Source organism: Chiloscyllium punctatum, chromosome 17 (assembly GCF_047496795.1).
Source record: "Chiloscyllium punctatum isolate Juve2018m chromosome 17, sChiPun1.3, whole genome shotgun sequence".
Lineage (NCBI taxonomy): Eukaryota > Metazoa > Chordata > Chondrichthyes > Orectolobiformes > Hemiscylliidae > Chiloscyllium > Chiloscyllium punctatum.
Window position 1 is genome coordinate 101,403,009 of NC_092755.1, and position 21,481 is coordinate 101,424,489.

At 41.8% G+C, this 21,481-nt stretch overlaps 2 protein-coding genes across 3 annotated transcripts in view; one reads left to right on the forward strand and one right to left on the reverse strand.

Annotated features, from left to right (window-relative positions):
• Window positions 1-638, reverse strand: part of LOC140488185 (RNA-binding protein EWS-like) — a 32,343-nt gene extending 31,705 nt beyond the window's left edge. Inside the window, exon 1 of the mRNA XM_072588067.1 lies at window positions 378-638. Coding sequence (XP_072444168.1) covers window positions 378-390 — 13 coding nt within the window. The 5' untranslated portion in view covers window positions 391-638. The remainder of the gene's footprint in view (window positions 1-377) is intronic.
• Window positions 639-1,322: 684 nt separating this feature from the next.
• rhbdd3 (rhomboid domain containing 3) overlaps window positions 1,323-21,481 on the forward strand; it is a 54,547-nt gene continuing 34,388 nt past the window's right edge. For both annotated transcript variants that reach the window (XM_072588073.1, XM_072588072.1), the window contains exons 1-2: window positions 1,323-1,491; window positions 20,435-20,815. In XM_072588073.1, the coding sequence (XP_072444174.1) occupies window positions 1,323-1,491; window positions 20,435-20,815 (550 nt within the window). The remainder of the gene's footprint in view (window positions 1,492-20,434; window positions 20,816-21,481) is intronic.

Sequence of the window (21,481 nt, forward strand, 5' to 3'; positions counted from 1 at the left end):
GCGCTCTCACACACATCGAGGCCCCAACGGCCACCGCAAGGCCGGCCGGCCTCTCCTCTTTTCCTCCGAAAACCGACCAACACAAAAAAAAACAACTCCCGACACACGATATTGGGGCCTGACGCCTGAACTCCCTTATTTTTCTTTAATAACCTCCCCGATGGTATCGAAAGGGGGGGGGTGGGGGGGAAAAAGAAAAATCTCGATGTAACCGCCGGTAACCAGCAGCCCTTTCCAAAACATTTTTAAAAAAGACACCGTTGGAAGCTGGGGCGTTCAAAGGTACAAAAGAACCGTTACGGCCCGTTGCGGGTAGCCGGTGGTGCGACCCGAGCGCCTTTAAATCCGATGCCAACAGTTAAGAGACTCCTTCTTACCCGTCGACGCCATCTTCACCGACCTCTGACTGCCCGCGAACGCGCCTGCGCGGAGCCTCACCGGACTCGACCACTTAATTTGGCGCCTTGCGCAACTCGCGCCGGAAATATTTTAATTTTTCAAAAAAAAGTCCTCGACTCCGATCACCGCGATTCTTGCCCGAGTTCGCAAACGGTTTTCCAGGGATGACAGACAGTCGCCGTCCTTCCCTCTCTGTTGTACAGAATTGTTAAAACGAAATAAAAACCGACGATTGCGGGGGGCGGACCCGTCGTCGGCCTTCAACTCGCCGATTCGGGGCCGAGGCTTGATGTTTAATGGCCGCCTCCACGTCCCGCTTTTTAAAGAGAGGGCGGCGGCGGCGCACTGACGCGCCCGGCGTAACCCTGTAAACCGTTCGGCTGGAACAATGGAGGGAATGTGGGGCCTCGTTGATGGTTCCGGCCCGGTCGCGATGGAAACGCGGCCATTTCGCCTCAGCCGTCGCCGCCATGATGTCGACGTTCAATCCCCGCTTCTCGTCCCTTTCAATTCTCTTCCCCATTCCGCAAGCATTCTGTCCTCCCTCACCGGCTTGAAAACGAGCTGAAATAAACACCGCGCCCTCACTTTCGTAGCGCCCCGTGGCTTTCACGGAGGGTTTTATAATCGGGTCCATCATAACGTGGCTGTAAGGCTCCCCCCCCCCCCTGCCACCGTTGAGTCCGTTATGATGGGGTGTATCTCAGGGGTGTGGTGGGCCAGTGTCTGGGTGTCTCCGCCCCGGTAAAGATCCAGTGAAGGGCAAGGCCGTGATCGGGCACGGAGTAAGAAGCTCTTCGGAGGAAACTCCGCTCTCTATCCCGCCCGAAGTCGTCATCCTCCTCCTCCTCATCGTTATGCCGCGGCAGTAATAAAACGAGACCGTTTCCTCTCCGAACGCCGGCCGGGGAGTAGGGTTGGGAATGGGGGGTTGCGGCGACTGGCTACGGGCCGGCCTCGGAGCGGCCCAGGTGAGGGCCCGGGTACCGAGCGCCAGCGCCGCCTTCCTCGCTCTCGTCCTCCTCTTGTGGCTGAGTGGGCCCGAGGAGGCCTTTACCCTGACAGCCAGCTCGGTGCTCTCTCACCGCCAAGGTAAGTGCCTCACCCACCCCCTAACAGATTAGCAAACTTACTGGAGATCTGAATGGTGGAGCTCAATACGAGATAACCTGCTGGCGAACTACACCTGACCTCAGATTTGACGACAGGGTTGGGCTCAAAATTCAAAATATATTGGGACGAACATCTGGATAAAAATAATGTGCATAGGGATGGGGGGAAAATAGGTGATTGGTATTCAAAATGATGTTCATTTGATGAGCTGGTGCAGGCACGATGGGTCGAATGGTCTCGTCTACGCTGTATCATTTCGGTGATTGTGAAATTCATCCCAGTTTAGTTGTTAAAAAAAGGACTGGGGAAGTTTACTTCAGTCATTACTTAACTGCAGAAATAGAGTCATAGAGTTTTACAGCCTAAATTGGAATAGTGCTGGAAAAGCACAGCAAGTCAGGCAGCATCCTGAATCCACAGCAGGATTTCTGATTAAGGGCATTTGCCCGAAACGTGGATTGTCCTGCTCCTCGGATGCTGCCTGACCTGCTGGGCTTTTCGACCACTAATCTTGACTCTAATCTCTGGCACCTGCAGTACCCACTTTGGCATTAGAGTTTTACAGCATAGCAGAGGCTCTTTGGCAGAATGTATTCATATCGGTCGTCAGAGACCTATCTGTTATAGTCCTGATTCTCAGCACTTGACCCATAGTCTTGTAGACTGTGACATTTCAAGTGTTCATCTAAATTCATCTTAAATGTTGTGACACATCCTCCTTATAGTATTAGATTAGATTACTTACAATGTGGAAACAGGCCCTTTGGCCCAACAAGTCCACACTGACCCTCCGAAGAGCAACCCATCCAGACCCATTTCTCTACACCTAACAGTATGGGCATTTTTTTTTTAGCATGGCCAGTTCACCTAACCTGCACATCTTTGGACTGTGGGAGGAAACTGGAGCACCCGGAGGAAACCCATGCAGACACGGGGAGAACCTGCAAACTCCACACAAACAGTTGCCTGAGGTGGGGATTGAACCCTGGTCTCTGGCGCTGTGAGGCAGTAGTGCTAAACACTGTGCTGCCCATAAACAATCTGGATACTATTCCAGCTGTGGTCTAACCTGCATCCAAAACAGCTCCGTCATAACCTCCTAGCTGTTGTATTCACTACCTCGACTAATAAGGGCAAGTGTCCAAAATGCCTTCTGAACTATACTTTGCACCTATACTGTTGCATTCAAGGATCTATGTACATGCATACCAAGGTCCCTACTATTCACCATGTACTCTCTTGCCTTGTTCATTAAACCGTATCTCCAACTATTCTATCCATCTGATGAGGTGAAAACTATGACTGCAGATGCTGGAAACCAGATTCTGGAATAGTGGTACTGGAAGAGCACAGCAGTTCAGGCAGCATCCAAATAGCTTCGAAATCGACGTTTCGGGCGAAAGCCCTTCATCAGGAATAAAGGCAGTGAGTCTGAAGCGTGGAGAGATAAGCTAGAGGAGGGGGGGCGGTGGGGAGAAAGCAGCATAGAGTACAATGGGTGAGCGGGGGAGGGGATGAAGGTGATAGGTCAAGGAGGAGAGGGTGGAGTGGATAGGTGGAAAAGAAGATAGGCAGGTAGGACAAGTCCGGGCAAGTCAAGGGGACAGTTACTGAGCTGGAAGTTTAGAACTAGGGTGAGGTGGGGGAAGGGGAAATAAGGAAACTGTTGAAGTCTTGAAGAGCTTCAGGGCAGAGGAAGTTGCAGTCGGAGAGGGATTCCCTGAGATTCTTGTAGAGAGAGGAGGAAAACTTCTTCAAGGCAGGCATCCTTGCAAGAGGATTTGCAGTAGGGTTAAAATCAGTGAGGTAAAAACAATGACTGCAGATGCTGGAAACCAGATTCTGAAGGGCTTTTGCCTGAAATGTCGATTTCGAAGCTATTTGGATGCTGCCTGAACTGCTGTGCTCTTCCAGCACCACTAATCCAGAATCTGGTTTCCAGCATCTGCAGTCATTGTTTTTACCTCGTTGATTTTAACCCTACTGCGAATCCTCTTGCAAGGATGCCTGCCTTGAAGAAGTTTTCCTCCTCTCCCTACAAGAATCTCAGGGAATCCCTCTCCCACTGCAACTCCCAGGTCATTTCCTCTGCCCTGAAGCTCTTCAAGACTTCAACAGTTTCTTCATTTCCCCTTCCCCCACCTCACCCTAGTTCTAAACTTCCAGCTCAGTAACTGTCCCCTTGACTTGCCCGGACTTGTCATACCTGCCTATCTTCTTTTCCACCTATCCACTCCACCCTCTCCTCCTTGACCTATCACCTTCATCCCCTCCCCCACTCACCCATTGTACTCTACGCTGCTTTCTCTCCACCCCCACCCTCCTCTAGCTTATCCATCTGATGAGCCTGTCTATATCTTTCTGCAGCCTAACATTTTTGTCCTCACTATTTACAGCATTTTTTTCTGTTACCTGCAAACTGATTAAATCACCAACATCCATGTCTAAAACATTAATGTACACTACAAACAGCAAGGCACCCAGTAGCAAACTAACCTGCAATATGCCACTGGACGAGACATGTAGTTATAAGAACAACCTTCAGTCAGCACCTTGTGCTTTTGCCACTGAGCCACTTTGAATTTGTGCAGGATTTGGAGAATTTATAAGTTTGAAAGGAAAGTAGAAAAGCAAATCTTGAATATTAGGAATAGAGATGTTTACCGAGCAAGTTCTTTTATATCCAGGAAAGCCTAAATCAACACAATGCTTATTATCTTTCCCAAAATACAGTGGCTCATTTGACATGTATTCACAGATCTATGGTAGTTAAGCTTTTATCAGATTCCCTGTGTTAATATTGTATAAGGATGAAAATGGTTTACATTTATTTGGACTAAGGATGTTTAAAACACAAATGTGTCTATGGCACTACTTTACAGAGCAGCTTGAAGCTAATTCATAAATTCTGAGTAAAACTTGTCAATGGAAAATATCCACAGATGCCTTGACTCCTCAGTATTTTCTGCATTTTGTATTTCTGTTTCAGATTTCCAACTGCAGCAGTATTTTTTTCACTGACATAAGTTAACCCCACATCCCCTGCTTTTGCCTTTAGAATGCCTTGATATTCCAAAGAAATGCAGATAATAACTTTAGGCATATTACCAATTTGGCTGAGTGGCAGCACTCTGATCTCCGAGTAAGGAAGTTGCAACTTCAACCTCCACATTTTCACTTTCTAGGCTGACAATTCAGTGGAGTGTTAAGTGTTGGCAATGTTAATTTTTGAGTGAGAGTTTTCAGCTGAAGGTAAAAGATCTCATAGTGAAAATGCACAGTTGTTTCCCCAGTGTAGTAATCAATGTTTACTCTTCAGCAAAAGAGGAGAAAGTGAGGACTGCAGATGCTGGAGATCTGAGCTGAAAATGTGTTGCTGGAAAAGCGCAGCAGGTCAGGCAGCATCCAAGGAACAGGAGAATTGACGTTTCGGGCATCAGCCCTTCTTCAGGAATCATCATGCCCGAAACGTCGATTCTCCTGTTCCTTGGATGCTGCCTGACCTGCTGCGCTTTTCCAGCAACACATTTTCAGCTCTTCAGCAAAAGAACCTAATTGTAGGTGTTGAATCATAGGGTACAAATTGGTGCATGAGCTCATATAACAAAGAAGCAAAGGCAGGAAAAGCAGAGGCTTTGCTTACAATGTTCAATCCTCTTTGAATATAGGAGTACTTCTCGAGAACTATTAATGCGATATCTCTATTCAAGAAAGGGGAGAAAGACAATCCAGAGCATACAGGCCATGGCAAGTCAACCTACATTGGTGGTGGTGATGTTATTGAAAACCGTTATAAGAATAGAACAATCTTTTTATTAGCAAATGTATGATTTAATCAGTCAATTTGGATTTGAGTGGGAAATCTTGCCTGATTAATTATTCAAAGAATATAATAATATTAGAGAAGTTTTTTGGAAAGTTGTTCTAAGGCTGGTGGGAAGCACTATAACTGCTGGTGTTTGGTACCCATTAGAAAATGTAGAGTTTATGATTTTAGCATGCACTGTTGAAGAAGCTTTGGCAAGTCTCTGAAGTGTATCTTACAGATAATTTATTAGTCATGCATTTTATGTGAAGGGATTGAATGATAGCAAATGGAGTGCCAATTAAGCAGCCCGCTTTGGTCTGTGTGCACTGGAACTTCTAGAGTATTGTTGGAGCTGCCCTCATCCATGTAAGTGGAGAATATTCTACCATGTTCTTGACCTGTGTCTATTGGATGGTGAAGAGACGTGGGGAGACAGGCAAGTTACTTGCTGCAATTACCCAATACCAAACCAGCTTTTGTGGCCAGAGCATGATTATAGTAGTGCAGCAGATGTGTATATGGATTTTGGAATGCATTTGGTAAAGTTGGAAGACCATAAGCCCTTGGAATTAAGCAGAAAGTATAGATATAAATTGGCTCAGTGACAAAAAATAAAGGGGGCGATGGATGTGAATTTTTTAAGACTGAGGTGGCTTATAAAGATGTATCCTAAAGGTCTTTTGGACCTTTTACTCCCTTTGCAATTGGATCCATTTATTCTCAAATGCAGGGAGCAGCATTGAGGTTTGCAGACAATACATAAGGAGAGTTGAAAACATTATCATGACAGACATAATAGTGAAATAAACAGACTTTTGGCAGGGGGAGTTCAATGCAGCAAAGTATAAAATGATGTTGTGATGAGAGGTGTATATATAGAGTTTACGTGTAAAGTCTTTACAGTATAACATTTAGTGGCATATGAATGGATTACTTTGTGAAGGCTTTTTTTAAAAAAATGAGTACTAACTAGGTAAGGCAGTCATTCCAGAACATTGATCTAATCCAGTGTGTTTCAGAAGACAGAGCCCTCTGGAGTGTTAATGGGAGATTAGTTTGGTGGTTTATGACTGGTGGGGTAAACATTAAAGACAATTATCTTTGTTTTGATTGTAATTGTAGATAATTTTATCTTAGAAAACCTAGAGATTGAAAGCTTTTAGGGTAGTTTGGAAGAGACCTGATTAGGGTAGGAAGCAAATACAGTCTATCTTCAAGAATAGTATTGGATAGTTCAGGGAAAACACTTTTATTTTAGTATTTAAAAAGTTCAGTTTATTCCACTTTCAGCCCAGGAATTTGGTTAGAAATCTGCAGGTTATTACAACCTGACAAAGTCCAAGCTCTCAGTTTCATGAATATGTGTGTAAGAAGACTTCACAGTCCACAGGAAAGATCTGGGAAGAATCACTTAACTTGAACTGAAATATTTGATAGTGTCAGCAAATGGGATAACATTTTATTTTGCTATGTATTTTAAAACCTTTAACATTCTATTCTGTATTTAGATTTCTTTTGTTTTGTACAATAAACTTCTGTTGTTAAAGAAACTTTGAAACTATGTTCCAGTTAATTAAAGTGAAGTTGCCATAGTTCCAGAGGACTGCTCTCTTATTAGAGAGAGATGACTGGTGGTCAGTTTAACCTGAGGGTCATCATCACACCTCTGGCAAAACGTGAGGTTGAGAAGCGAGGATCTTCATGGTGACTTCAGCTGATATAGGAGTTCAACATGCACTGTTGGCATCACTCTGTTTTGCAAACCAGCCATCCACCCAACTGAGCTAACCAAACCAGAGTATAACCACTAAGTTAATAAAGAGTTCTGTTTAAAAAGATCCGTTGAGCAAGATTTCATTCTGGGGTCTGACTTGTCCATTAGTATCATCATCTAGGATCATAACTATACACTTTGGAAATACATGAGTGAAAAGAATAATATATTTTAAATGACATGATTTTCAGAATTGGAGGTAAACACCACGATTTAAGTGTCTATATACAGTAATCCTTAAAAGTAGTAGTTCAATTGATAGGATGGTTTAAAAGAATACATGTAGCTTACTTGGATGTATAATTAAAGGAATAGCCTGTAAAAAAAGTAGGGACATTATGCTAGAACTTTTACCAATCACTAGTTAGATCTTTGCAAGACCTGGATATGATGCTTGACCAACATCATGAAACACGAGATCTGAAAATGTAGGATGATCTAAATGAGATTTTCAGGATTACTAGATGTTTCCATAGAGGAAAAAGTCCATGACTCAACAATTAAAGGTGATTTGATTTAAACTGAATTGGTGGTGGTGGGGTGGGGTGGGGTGGCGGGGGGGGGGAAGGTATGAAGTTTTCTTTTCAGAGTTGTCAGTATCTGGAATGCTCTACCTTAGTAGGTGTTGGAAGCTGATTCCATAAATAAATATACATATAACAGTACTGGACGATGAATAACTGACAGAATTATGGAGAGAAAAAGACGCATGGGCTAAAAGTCACTGCTGTCGCAAGAACTGTTCAAATGGCCTCCCGTGTTGTAAGATTCTATGATCCAACTGACTAAATCTGACAAAGAATAAATGAGCAACAAGGTACTTACAGAAGTTCTGAAGGTGTAAATGTCTTCTATAAGTGCAAATTGTTTCACTGTTGGTGTAGATAAATTCAGCAGCAAGTTTGTGCACAACAAAGTTGCAAAACCAGTAAGTTAATTAGCAGTTCCTTCTTTGTGGTGTTGGTTGGTGAAGTTGATTAGGAGAACTTCCTTCTGTTTTACTGTAGAAACCTTTGCTCCATTTTTAATGGATATATGTTAAATGGCAAGATAAAGCCTCACTAGTGAGCAGTGAGAGGCTCACTTGCACATATTAACATCTTAATCTCATCTCATTAATATGTAGTTTTCAATTCTGCTATCTCCCAAATAGAAACAAGTTGATGAAAATTCCCAATGTGAAAGTATGACCTGGTGATTCAAGCTTGCTGCTTGCTCCTCCAGACTGGATATTAGTCACCAATGTCTTAAAACATGCCTCATGAACAGTAACTCTACATGTCCCAAGTGCACAGATCTTGGCATCCAACATGTACCAGCCTCACTGCATCATACTGGCACAATTCTACAATTCATTGCTGTGCTTTGGAGCACACCAACATCTCTCATTGTAATACATCTGCAATGACACTTTGTGGGAGAAAGTGAGGATGCAGATGCTGGAGACCAGAGTTGAAAAACGTGGTGCTGGAAAAACACAGCAGGCCAGGCAGCATCCGAGGAGCAGGCAAATCAACGTTTCGGGCATAAGCCCTTCTTCAGGAATACTTTGTTCCAAGGATGGGCACCCAATCAGCTGATGATGAAATGTAAAGCTATGTTAACAATGATGTGTTTCGAGTGACGTGTTACCTGTACCACCTATGTGCCTATCAAGATCTTGTCTTTCTCATCCAATAAACCTCAGTGCATTCCCAGGATCTGCAATTGAAATGGAAGGAACCTGACCTACAGTGGAACCAGTTTGCCCCTTTTGGTCAGGTGACTGTATGAAGGACCTTGACATGCTGCCTGTGTCCTGTCCAGAGGCAGGTGCATCCTTTTCAGCTTTTCTTCCCTCTGTGCTGAGTATGGCAGACAGGTTAATGGTGGAAGACCATACCACGTCTGGAGTGTCCTGAGACGAGACCTTTGGGTCTTTATGAAATTTCCTCTCTGGGTGGGTACCTGGCATCACTTTGCCGCCTTGTAAGAAGGGGCACTTGGATTGAGGTCGAGGTCAAGGTCTCATGTCCCCTGTTGTCTAGCTGTTGGTGCTGAGCATTAGTGGCTAAAGCGCTTTAATGCAGGTTTGTGCTCATATACAGAAATCTATGAGAATGCTTGATATGATTCTCAATTACAGCTGCCAACCTGTTTATGGAGGCAAGCAGACGTGCACATGCCAGAGATAACAGGGTCATAATACGCATTGCTGCAACTTGTGCCAAGTCGCCAAGAGCCCCTGACAAACCTGCCTGCAACTTTTGTGCATTTGAAAGTCTTAATTTGCTGACACTATAGTTCCTCTCCATCCTGGTGTTGAGCAGGTGATTGATCCTCGTGCCAGCGACTTACGGTATTTCTTTCTCGATCTGCTGTGAGACATGGCAGTGATGTGCTCGTCAGCAGGTGCTTACAAATCTAATGTAGCAATTGATCAAACTGAGATGTGCTGGAAGGTGCAAAAAGCAGCCTTGCTGGTGCATTCTCAGAGGTATCCATGCTGCCCCACTTCTCGGCTGCAGAGACTGTGCTGATGCCACTAGTGCCTGTTGGAGGCAAAAAACTAAAGTTAGAAGTTCTGGCATGTTAACACATTTGCAGTGGAGTTAATGTGAGAATAGCACAGCAGTAGAGTGTTTAGAATAAAGCAAATGCTTCTTACTTGCTTGCCAAGGCATGGGGATTTGGGCATCTCCACAGGTCAGGTCAGGTCTGGTCTTGCTCTTCACTGACAAGGACTGAGTACCTCTTTCTATAGGAGGTGAATGCCAGGCAGCCCAATTATGGACCAAAATTATTCTGGAGTAAGGCAAAGGAGGGATTGAATGAGAAGAAAGTGACACACCTAGTACAGGTGGGGGGAAGGTGGTGAGTTGTTCTGAGTGAGTGAATAGGCAGCATTAGTAGTGTGGGGATTGGGTGTGTGAGAATGAGTAAGAGAAATGCAAGTCTTCAGGAGATGAGAACTTTCAGGAGGAAAGATAAAATATCATCATGGAGGGGGATTTTGAACATTTAAAAAAGTTTCAAAAAAAAATCATTATCTACTGAATAGTGCTCAGATTCGGTGACTTTTAATTTATTACAGTGCAAGTCTTAATTTGAAATCTTGTGGTACAATCCTTCCATTCAGTCAGTGAAAGTTCAAAAGTATTTCTAATAAGTTACTCCTCTTTATTGGGATCATAACAGCGCCTGATGATGTTAAACTATACTGGATATAACCAAAAAAAATCAGGGAGAATCCATGGAGAGAGAAAGGAAGTTCATATTTCAATTTGATGGCTGCGGACAAATTACAGAAATGTATGTTGTGTTTGGTACCTTTACATTATTGAGTATTTCTGTTTGAACTGTACAGGGCATTTTGAAAGTTATTGAGAAAGTATCACCATCAAACCAGACGTGACTGTGATAATATATACCAGTTTTTCAGGATATGTTTAGGCCTGCTTCACATTGTTTACTGTGTTGTGGTTCAATCACTATCCTTTGAATTAACATTCAGACTGTACTCTTGTCAGCTGATCATTATCAAGGACACGCTGAAATATTGAAACACTGTATTAAACCAGTTTCCAAGTAAAAGTCACAAATATATATATATATTTTAAAATCCAGCAATATTGGAAAGCAGATCAGGATAGATTTTGATTCTAGACAATATTGGACTTCGCTGTATGTTTAGGTGACCAGCTGTCCTTCTAAAATGTCAGAAAATGAACATTAGAAGAATTATTAGAAGAATTAGAAGTAACCAAATTAATCATTAGATGGATAACATTTGCAAAACTAAACATCTGAAAGTGATAGTGAGAAACCTGAGGCAGAGGAAGTTCCAGATAGTAGGGCTGAGACACTTGAAGCTACTGCTAATTGTGTAGAGAGGAGGACGATCTACTGGAAACACTGGGTTTGGCACAAGACGCTAAACGTGTACGTTATTGAGCTGAGATGGGAAGAATTTATAGATGACAGTAGGAAGAAAACAAAATCTTAGAATGCGTAAAAGAGGATCAGGCAGTTTACAGATGGTGGATTGTTAATGACTTAAATAAGAAACGTTAGTAGAAATACTAGCTCAATGAATAGTTCTCTGATTGGCAATATTTACTTCGGTGTCAATCAAAGCTATACTAAATCAAACCAAAGGAAACTGAATAAATCCAATCAAGATATTTGTTACTTGTGTTCACAATACATTCCAATCTCTCTGGTCCTAAAAATTGAACGAGTGACCACCCATACAACTTTGTGCAATCTGTATTAAAAGGCTGGTCAAAAATTAATTAATAGTATGCATATTTAAAGTGAAATTATTTTAATAACTTTTTTCCACGTTGTATCAAGGTGAAAAGGTGCCAGTTATTAAGATAGTAAAGCAAATCATAGAAATAAAGGTATTAGTAAAACTCAGTCTTACTGAAAATCTTTTATTGAGAACAATTCAAATTTACCCTGGGAGCATGATCATACAATATCCAAGTGCTAAGTATTTGGACCTCCATTTTCTGTCTGCAGAGATGAAATTATTCATTCAATGAAACATAATTTTTTAAAAAATCATTCATGGGATGAGGTGTTGCTGACTTGGCCAGCATTTATTGCCTATCCTTAATTGCTCAGAGGGCCGTTAAGAGTCAACCATATTGCTGTGGGTCTGGAGTTACATGTACACCAGACCAGGTAAAGGACATTAATGAATCAGGTGGCTTTTTCTCAACAATTGGCACTGGACCCATGGTTTTGGATTAGTGGTGCTGGAAGAGCACAGCAGTTCAGGCAGCATCCAAGGAGCAGCGAAAGCCTGATGAAGGGCTTTTGCCCAAAATGTCGATTTCGCTGCTCCTTGGATGCTGCCTGAACTGCTGTGCTCTTCCAGCACCATTAATCCAGAATCTGGTTCCAGCATCTGCAGTCATTGTTTTTACCTCACTGGACCCATGGTAGTCATTAGACTCTTAATTCCAGAATTTTACTGCATTCAAGTTCCACCATCTGCCATGGCGGTATTCAAACCCAGGACCCAAACATCATCTGGGTCTCTGGATGCCCAACAATAATGTCAGTAGGCAGTCAGCTCCCCTTGAGAGAAATAGGAGAAATTATTACTTTATTCTGAGTCAGGTAAGATGCACTTAAATCAAATAAGACATCCCACAATCTCATTTCTGAATGGACAAATATAAATTACTAAAAAGCTCCTAAACTGTTCATCCAAGGTGGATTTAAAATAAATCTTCATTTCTGATTGAGGGACCAATTAATTAAAATACAAAAAAATCAGTATGCACTGCCTATATCCCATTGTGTGTTTGGTATTTTCAAAAGCAAACATTCACAATAGCTGAGTATATCCTGGAAAGCCAATTCTATCCGAATTTTGCATCAGCATCTTGTATTTACATAGTTCCTTTCACTTCATAAAATATTTTAAGGCACTTCACAGGAGTGCCATCAAACAAAATTTGGCACTGAGCCACATAAGATTAGTAACTTCGGGACAGCTGGTCAAAAGCTTAGTCAGAAGTAGGTTTTACTAAAGTAAAGCACTTACTTTAAATGCAGCAAATAGAGTCACAAGAAGCTACAATAGTAGCATTATCAAATAACATTTGATACAGACATATAAAGATGTTAGGAGAGGTGACCAAAGGCTTGGCAAAGATTCAGGTTTTAAGATGAAACAAATAGGCTGGAGATCTGAAACAAACAAAAATAGAAATTGCTGGTAAAACAGATTGGGTTCGGTTCTGAAGAAGGGTCACTGGATTTGAAATGTTAAGGAGAAAGTGAGGATACTGGAGATCAGAGTCCAAAATGTGTGGCGCTGAAAAAGCACAGCTAGTCAGGCTGTATCCGAGGAACAGGAGAGTCAACGTTTCGAGTATAAGCTTTTCATCAGGAATGTAAGGGGTCCAAAGGGGGCTGAGAGATGAACTGAGGCATTTGCCATGGAAAAAGAATTGGAGAACATAAGAACTAGAAGTAGGAGGAGGCCACTCAGCTTCTTGAACCTATTCTGCAACTTGATATGACCAAGACTGATCACATGGTCTCAATGCCACTTTCCTGCCAACTCAATAACCCTTGAACCCATTACTAATTTAATATTTTTAAAACTGCAGATACTGTAAATCAGAAACAAAAACAAGTTGCTGGAAAAACTCCGCGGTCTGGCAGCATCTGTGAAGTTAACATTTCAGGAGTCATATCTACAATGGCTGCATCTCCAGATTGCACAAATTTGGGGCTATCTTGCAACTTCTTGCCAGAATGAAGATCAATTTTCTCCTTCAGCTTGGTAAACTTGCAGGTGACATGGGCAGTATGACAATCAAGTACTGGGACATAACCAGCACTAATTTGTCCAGGGTGGTTCAGGATAATAACCTAAAGAAATAATCAGAATATGGATTGAAAAACATTAACTCTGCTTTCTCTGCACAGATGCTGCCAGACCTGCTGAGATTCTCCAGAAATTTCTGTTTTTGTTTCAGATTTTCAGCATCTGCAGTTCTTTATTTTTTTTCCCCACCTTTCACGACCTATATGTTCCAGATCATCCCAAACTTTGCTGCCTTGATCCTGACTCGGAGATGCTGTCAGACATTTTTGTTACCCATTTTTTAAAACCTTAATTTTCTCACCTTACAGGACCCCCTCCAGATAATTCCTTTATCCAGGAGAAGAAGTGGACTTTGTGTTCCTATCCATGAGCAGTGCTATTTTTAATCAGTGGTCAGGAATTGTGTTTAGATGATTGCATCATGCATTGCATCAGATTTTTATTCCCTTTTTGTGGGGAGATGTTTGAACATTCAACTCCCTGTGATGGTGCTGCTGATTTTGGAAAATAAACCCAAACTGTAGCAGTGGCAGGTGCTGAACTGCTCATAAAAGTAACAATGAAAAGTTTGCTAACAAAGCAAATCATGTAGACTATTTTACGTTAAGTTCATCAGCTGAGCTAATGATTATTCATTTACATTAAACATAATCTTCCTAAGAAAAAATGATTATTGGAGTAGACCATTGCACCACAGAAGGAACTTGCTTGGGAGTGGTTGTAAACAATCATTTCAGTGTTAATTAGTGTCGTGATTAATAATACAAAAGTGAGAAGTTTGTTGACCCTAATCACTTTAATAGCTTCAGAGATTGTTTCTATGTTTTTACAAGTTCCTATCACGTGGCTTGAGTAGAAGTGTGAATTCACTTGTTGACACTTGCAAAAACAAAAGCAAAATACTCTCAGCCTTGGAAATATAAACTAAAAACAGAAAATACAAAAGTATGAAGTAGGAGTAAGCCATTTTGCCCATCAAACCGGCTCCATTATTTGATAAAATCATAGCTGATCTGAATATTAAAAATCACACTACACCAGGTTATAGTCCAACAGGTTTATTTGGAAGCACCAGCTTTCGGAGCGCTGCTCCTTCAGCAGGTGATTGTGGAGAACAAGATCGTAAGACACAGAATTTATAGCAAAATTTTTTCAGTGTGATGTAACTGAAATTGCATATTGAAAAAGACCTGGATTGTTTGTTAAGTCTCCCATTTGTCAGACTTAAACCCATTTAACTCACACACATGCACACCCACGTGTACACATACACATATAAGTTTGTGGGTGAATTTGTACTTGCAGAATTACATTTTACTTTGCTCAAAAACTGCATGAATCCATGTAAGATTCTGTAAATCCATGGTTTAGATTAGAATCAGTCTGATCATTGTGGCACAGACAGCCTCACAGGGAGTTAACACCTTTAATACCTTATCTGGGCCGACATGACACCAATTGTTAAAGTGCACTGGAGAATATAACTTTTAAAAAAAGTTTTGCAATTTACATATGAAAGAACTGAAACCAACATGGTCATTCTAACAGATGAGCGACTTAAACAATCTGGGTCTTATTCAATATATGATTTCAGTTACATTGCACTGTAGACGTTTGCTATAAATTCTGTGTCTTACAATCTTTTATCCACAATCCCCTGATGAAGGAGCAGCGCTCCAAAAGCTAGTGCTTCCAAATAAACCTGTTGGACTTTAACCTGGTGTGGTGTGATTTTTAACTTTGTACACCCCAGTCCAATACCGGCATCTCCAGATCCGAATGTTGGCAAAGACCCAGTAGATCACACACTATCTGTGGAAAGTTTAAAAAAGCACAACACCAGGTTATAGTCCAACAGGTTTATTTGGAAGCAGTAACGCTCGGAGCGCTGGTGAAGAAGCACCGCTACGGAAGCTAGTGCTTCTAAATAAACCTGTTGGACTATAACCTGGTGTTATGCGATTTTTTTTTTAACTTTGTACATCCTAGTCCAACAGCGGGACCTCCAAATCATATCTGTGGAAAGAGGAATAGACATTCTGTTTTAGGTTAATGACTTTTCACCAGATTGAGAAGTTGTTAGAAATGCACAATGCTTAGCATGGAAAGGGGGAGGGGAAGGAAAGAACAATAACGCAAATGTTTGAGAGGGTGGATGGCCGTAGTGATTAAATCACAAAAGAGCAAACGACAGAGTGCTCTGGGTCATGCTTTTGAACTGACTGGAGATGTTCAGCTAAGCAATCATCAATCAGCATTGCTGAAAAGAGAGAGATATCGCTGAAGCTTTCTGCCTAGCACTCAACACAATAAATATACGAATGCCAAGTTTAAAATGATTGGAACAGTTGATACCACAGGAGAAACATGGTGTGGAAAGTTGACAAGTAGGCAATAATTGACTGAGGCGTTTGCCACGGAGAAAGCAATGGAGAACATTAGAAGTAGGAGGAGGCCTGCCCAGCTTCTTGAACCTATTCTGCCATTTGCTATGACCATGACTGATCGTATCTCAGTCTCAACTCCACTTTCCTGCCCACTCTCAATATCCCTTGAACCTATTACTAATTTAATATCTTAAAAAACTGTGGATGCTGTAAATCAGAAACAAAAACAAGTTGCTGGAAAAGCTCAGTAGGTCTGGCAGCATTTGTGAAGGGAAATCAGTGTTAACATTTTGGGTCCAGTGATCTGATCTTTTCCAACAACTTCTGTTTTTGTTTCTAATTTATTATCTGTCTATCTCCTTAAGTTTATTGGATGTCCCATAACTATAGGCTCCTCATGATCCCAGATAATTCAAATAAGGTGCAAAGCAACATACATATGAACCCATTCCTGACAAGCAAATGGACATTGTTAAAGTATCCAGAAGCATGGCCTTGAGTATAAGAAAAAGGTTTGACAACCAGTCTCTCTTTTCACAAATATTCAATTCTGTATTACCAAGTGACAATTTGTATTTCGTCTCCTTAATCTAGAGAAGACTGGCAAACACAGTGCATGAAGTCAGAAGAGGTATAAATAAACCTCTAAAGCTGAAAATAACCAAAGAACTACGATGCTGGAAATCAGAAACAAAAACAGAATTTGCTGGAAAAAAACTCAGCAGGTCTGGCAGCATCTCTGGAGAAAAAGCAGACTCAATGCTTCCAGTTCAGTGACCATTCAGAATCTGCTTTGGTAATCTCTAAAACTATGTAGACCTGTGTAAAGCCAGAAGAACAAAATTACTTAATACAAGGCAAAAAGCATGAAATATTGAGTAAAGCCCAAAGTGGGCTTAAGTGATAATGATAGAATAGTATTGATGGAAGGGAAGCATTAACGTTTTGGCAGGATTAGATTTAGGTTTAAATTTTATTGTCTTGTGAAAAGTATATAATGTCACACCACATGGCACTATCTTAGGTACAAAGGTATCTCGATGCAAAAACTTTTAAGTACAGGAAGTAAAGTTTAAAAAGTTAAGCATTACCTTTGTAGAATAAGTGGAAAAATAAAGAAATAAGACAATTGTTAACATTAAAGTTCTTAATATAAATGACAAAAGTAAAGGAATAAAGTTAAAAGTTCTTTGAACTTCTTATATAAGATGTTTCCATGGCTAAAGAATATGGTAGAGAAAGGTGAGTATGCCAAAGGGAGATATAGGCCATTCCACCAACCAAGGGATCTTCAGTGTAAATATGAACCCACACTTCCTCCATTCCTCAAACCTTAATTAGGGCTTATTTTCTCTCCAGAAAGAGATTCTGACTCTGTTAGGAAGGAGTGGGTCGCTGCACAAAATGAGATTATTGTTAGGCAAATGATATATGGAGCTTTGGCAGGTGAATGAAGTTGAAGTACAGATTATTCCATTGCTATTGCAAAGCAGGCTCATAGGCTGAAAGGCGAACTCCTGTTACAAACATTTTAACACAGTGGCTCCACATATTTGAATAAATATCAAAGCAAACAAATATGTATGTGCCCTGCTTAGAACATAAAACGTTATAGCGCAGCACAGGCCCTTCGACCCTCGATGTTGTGCTGCCTGTGAAACCAATCTGAATCCCGTCCAACCTACAATATTCCATTCTCATCCATATGCCTATCCAATGACCATTTAAATGCCCTTAAAGTTGGTGAGTCTAATACTGTTGCAGGCAATGCATTCCACCCCTACTACTGAGTAAAGAAACTACCTCCTGACATCTGTCCTATAGCTATCACCCCTCAATTTAAAGCTATATCCCCTCGTGCTAGCCATCACAATCCAAGGAAAAAGGCTCTCATTGTCCACCCTATCTAACCCTCTGATAATTTTATATGTCTCAATTAAGTCACCTCTCAACCTCCTCCTCTCTAACAAAAACAGCTTCAAGTCCCTCAGCCTTTCCTCGTAAGACCTTCCCTCCATACCAGGCAACATCCTAGTAAATCTCTTCTGAACCCTCTCCAAAGCCTCCGTATCCTTCCAGTAATGTGGTGGCCAGAACTGTGTGCAATACTCAAAGTGCGGCCACACCAGAGTTTTGTACAGCTGCAGCATGACCTCTTGGCTCCGAAACTCAATCCCTGTACTAATAAAAGCTAACAGACCGTACACCTTCGTATCAACCTGGGTGGCAACTTTCAAGGATCTATGTACGGTGGCTCAGTGGTTAGCATTGCTGCCTCACAGCACCAGGATCCCAGGTTCGATTCCAGCCTTGGGAGACTGTGTGGAGTTTGCACATTCTTCCCGTGTCTGCGTGGGTTTCCTCCGGGTGTTCTGGTATCCTCCTGCAGTCTAAAGATGTGCAGGTCAGGTGAATTGGCCATGTTAAATTGCCCATAGTGTTAGTGCATTAGTCAGAGGTCTGGGTGGATTACTCTTCGGAGGGTTGGTGTGGACTTGTTGGGCCGAAGGGCCAGTTTCCACACTGTAGGGAATCTAATCTAATCTACGTGGACACCGAGATCTCTCTGCTCATCCACACTACCAAGAATCTTTCCATTCTTTCCGCTGTGTTTGAATTCTTGATTTCTGAACTGCTTAGAGTTCAGCATGGAAACAGATCACTCGTTCCAACTCGTCCACACCAACCAGATATCTTAAATTAATCTAGTACCATTTGCCAGCACTAGGCCCATATCCCTTTAAACCCTTCCTATTCATATACCCATCCAGATGCCTTTTAAATGTTGTAATTGTACCAGCTTCCACCACTTCCTATGGCAGCTCATTCCATACATGCACCATCTTCTAAGTGAAAACGTTGCCCCTTAGATCCCTTTTAAATCTTGCTACTCTCACCCTAAACCTGTGCCTTCTACCTCTGGACATCTCCACCTCAGGGAAAAGATCTTTTTTGCCTTATCTATGCCCCTCATGATTTTATAAACCTCAACAAGGTCACCTGTCAGCCTCCGATACTCCAGGGAAAACAGCCCCAGCCTGTTCAACCTCTCCATACGGTCAAATCTTCCAACCCGGGCAATATCCTTGTAATTCTTTTCTGAATCCTTCAAGTTTCAAAACATTCTTCCATAGGAGAGAGACTAGAATTGCACACAATATCCCAAAAGTGGCCTAACGAATGTCCTATACAGCTGCAACATGACCTCCCAACTCGTATACTCAATGCTTACTCTAATCAACAAGATACCAGCAATACTAGACAGGTAGCGTCTGACTCTTAAAGTGTTCTGTTACTCTCATCTCCTGTCCAATTAGGCCTTTGCATTGAAAAATAGTTGTCTGGGAGTGATGCATCTGAGGTTAGGACCCAGAATTCATCTGAATTCTGCTTTGAAATTCCAGCCCATTCCTGGGTTAGTGAGGCAAAATTTGCCTAGTGCTCCTAGTCCCGATAATCATTTGACAATGCTCATTTAAAGTATGGATGCTTGATGGGGCTTGGCTTTAGTACTATTTGGGAGTAGGCCATCCCTGGCAAGCAGTCAGTGCCTTTTGGCCCCCATTCCTGATGAAGGCCTTTTGCTTGAAATGTCGATGGCCCCATTCCTGATGAAGGCCTTTTGCCCGAAACATCAATTTTCCTGCTCTCAGATGCTGCCTGGCCTGCTGTGCTTTTCCAGTACCACTCTAATCTAAACTCTGGTTTCCAGCATCTGCAGTCCTCACTTTCACCTATCTAAATTTTCTTCCAAGTGTTGTGCTTGTTTAATCCTAACGATGTTAGTATATTTATATTTTGGAGTCACCATAGTTGCTCCAGATCCTGCCTTTATCCACAAGTTCATGTTCTTCCAGAGGAAGTCTCTGGATGCCACTAAATAGTGATGGGATTTCAAGCTGATTTTATACTTTTCAGGTCCAGGAATGTGAAGTCTTTTGTGTTTCACCCACTCCCACTTTGCAAGTTCAGCATAGACAAAATAGTGACAGTGGTTAGCACTACTGCTCTCATAGCACCAAGGACCTGTGTTTGATTGCACCCTCAATCTGGTTGTGTGGAGTTTGCACATTCTCCTTATGTCTGTGAGGGTTTCCTTGAGGTGCTCTGGTTTCCTCCCATAGTGCAAAGATGTGCAGGTTGGGTGGATTGTCCATGCTAAATTACCTATAGTGTCCATGAATGTGCAGGCTAAGTGGATTAGCCATGGTAAATGAGGGTTACAGGGATAGGGTAGGGTGTGGGTCTGGGTGGGATCCTCTTCAGAGGTTTGTTGTGGACTTGATGGATCGAATGGCCTGCTTCCACACTGTAGGGATTCTATGAAATACTGAACTTGTTTATGTCTGACAGCACTGCTTGTCCCACTTGAGAAGCCAAAATTAAAACAAAGTATATTATTAATTACAGTTTTCTTGAAGAAAGAGTTGTTATAGTATGTTGGCTGTCAAACCTTATTAACTATTGTGCAGCATTTGCTGGACAATCACAGTTTTCCGTACACAACTGCAGATAAGTTGTGTGAGTTGTTCTACACTTATTGATTGTATGTATATCTTAAAAATGTGCTGCACCATCAGTAACCGTAAATTAACTACCTCCTTTTTTTATTCCAACAGTGTACCGTTTACTGAGCTACTGCTTTTCCCATGACAATGTCTTTGCCTTGCTCATTAATGTTGCATTGTTAGTTGTCTTGAGCAGCCGCCTGGAGCAACAGTTGGGCACCATTCGATACTTCTACCTCTCCATCCTTTTTGCTGTTTTTTCTGCATTGTTTTATCTTCTTTTGATCAAATTACTAAGTCTTGATGAAACACCATTGTGTGGTTTTACAACTGTTCAGTTTGCTATGGTGACACTAAGTTGTTGTAATTCTGGAATGAAAAGGACCATCAGAGTCGCAGCAGTACCTTGGATATTCCTCCCTGTTGCCTACCTTATTATTCCAGGTTCATCTGTCTTTCTCCATTTCTGTGGAATTATTGTTGGGCTGACCTGTATCCTTTCTGATAGTTGCAGGAGAATAGGTTAAAACTCTGAATAACTTTGCAGGTGTGCAATCCACTATGTTGTAAATTAAATTCCCAATCAGAATTTTCAAACTGGTTGCAACAGTTGTTATTCAATAATTTAAAGGATTTCTGCTGACAGTCAGCCTCCTTCCTCGGTTATGTTCATGCCCAGGTGTCCTTGGAGAAGGAGCACATGATGGCACTAATGCTATTGATGCCTTCAGAAAGAGGTGGGCACCACGGGGTGTACAGTGCTTTATTTGCCCCTCCAACTCCATTTCAATTTAGTCCCTTCTCACTATCCCTACCTACTTCACCTTTGATGGCTTGCGTTGCTAGTAATTGGCTTTGCTTGTAAATTTCACAGATGTTTTACTGGTGGTGTTTTACTAGTTTAAATAGAAAGCAAAAAAAAAGTCATAGTCATAGAGATATACAGCACGGAAACAGCCCCTTTGGTCCAACTTGTCCATGCCAACCAGATATTCCAACCCAATCTAGTCCCACCTGCCAGCATCCGGCCTATATCCCTCCAAACCGTTCCTATTCATATACCCATCCAGATGCCTTTTAAATGTTGCAATTGTATTAGCCTCCACCATTTCCACTGGCAGCTCAGTCCATACACGTGCCCCCTCTGCGTGGAAAATT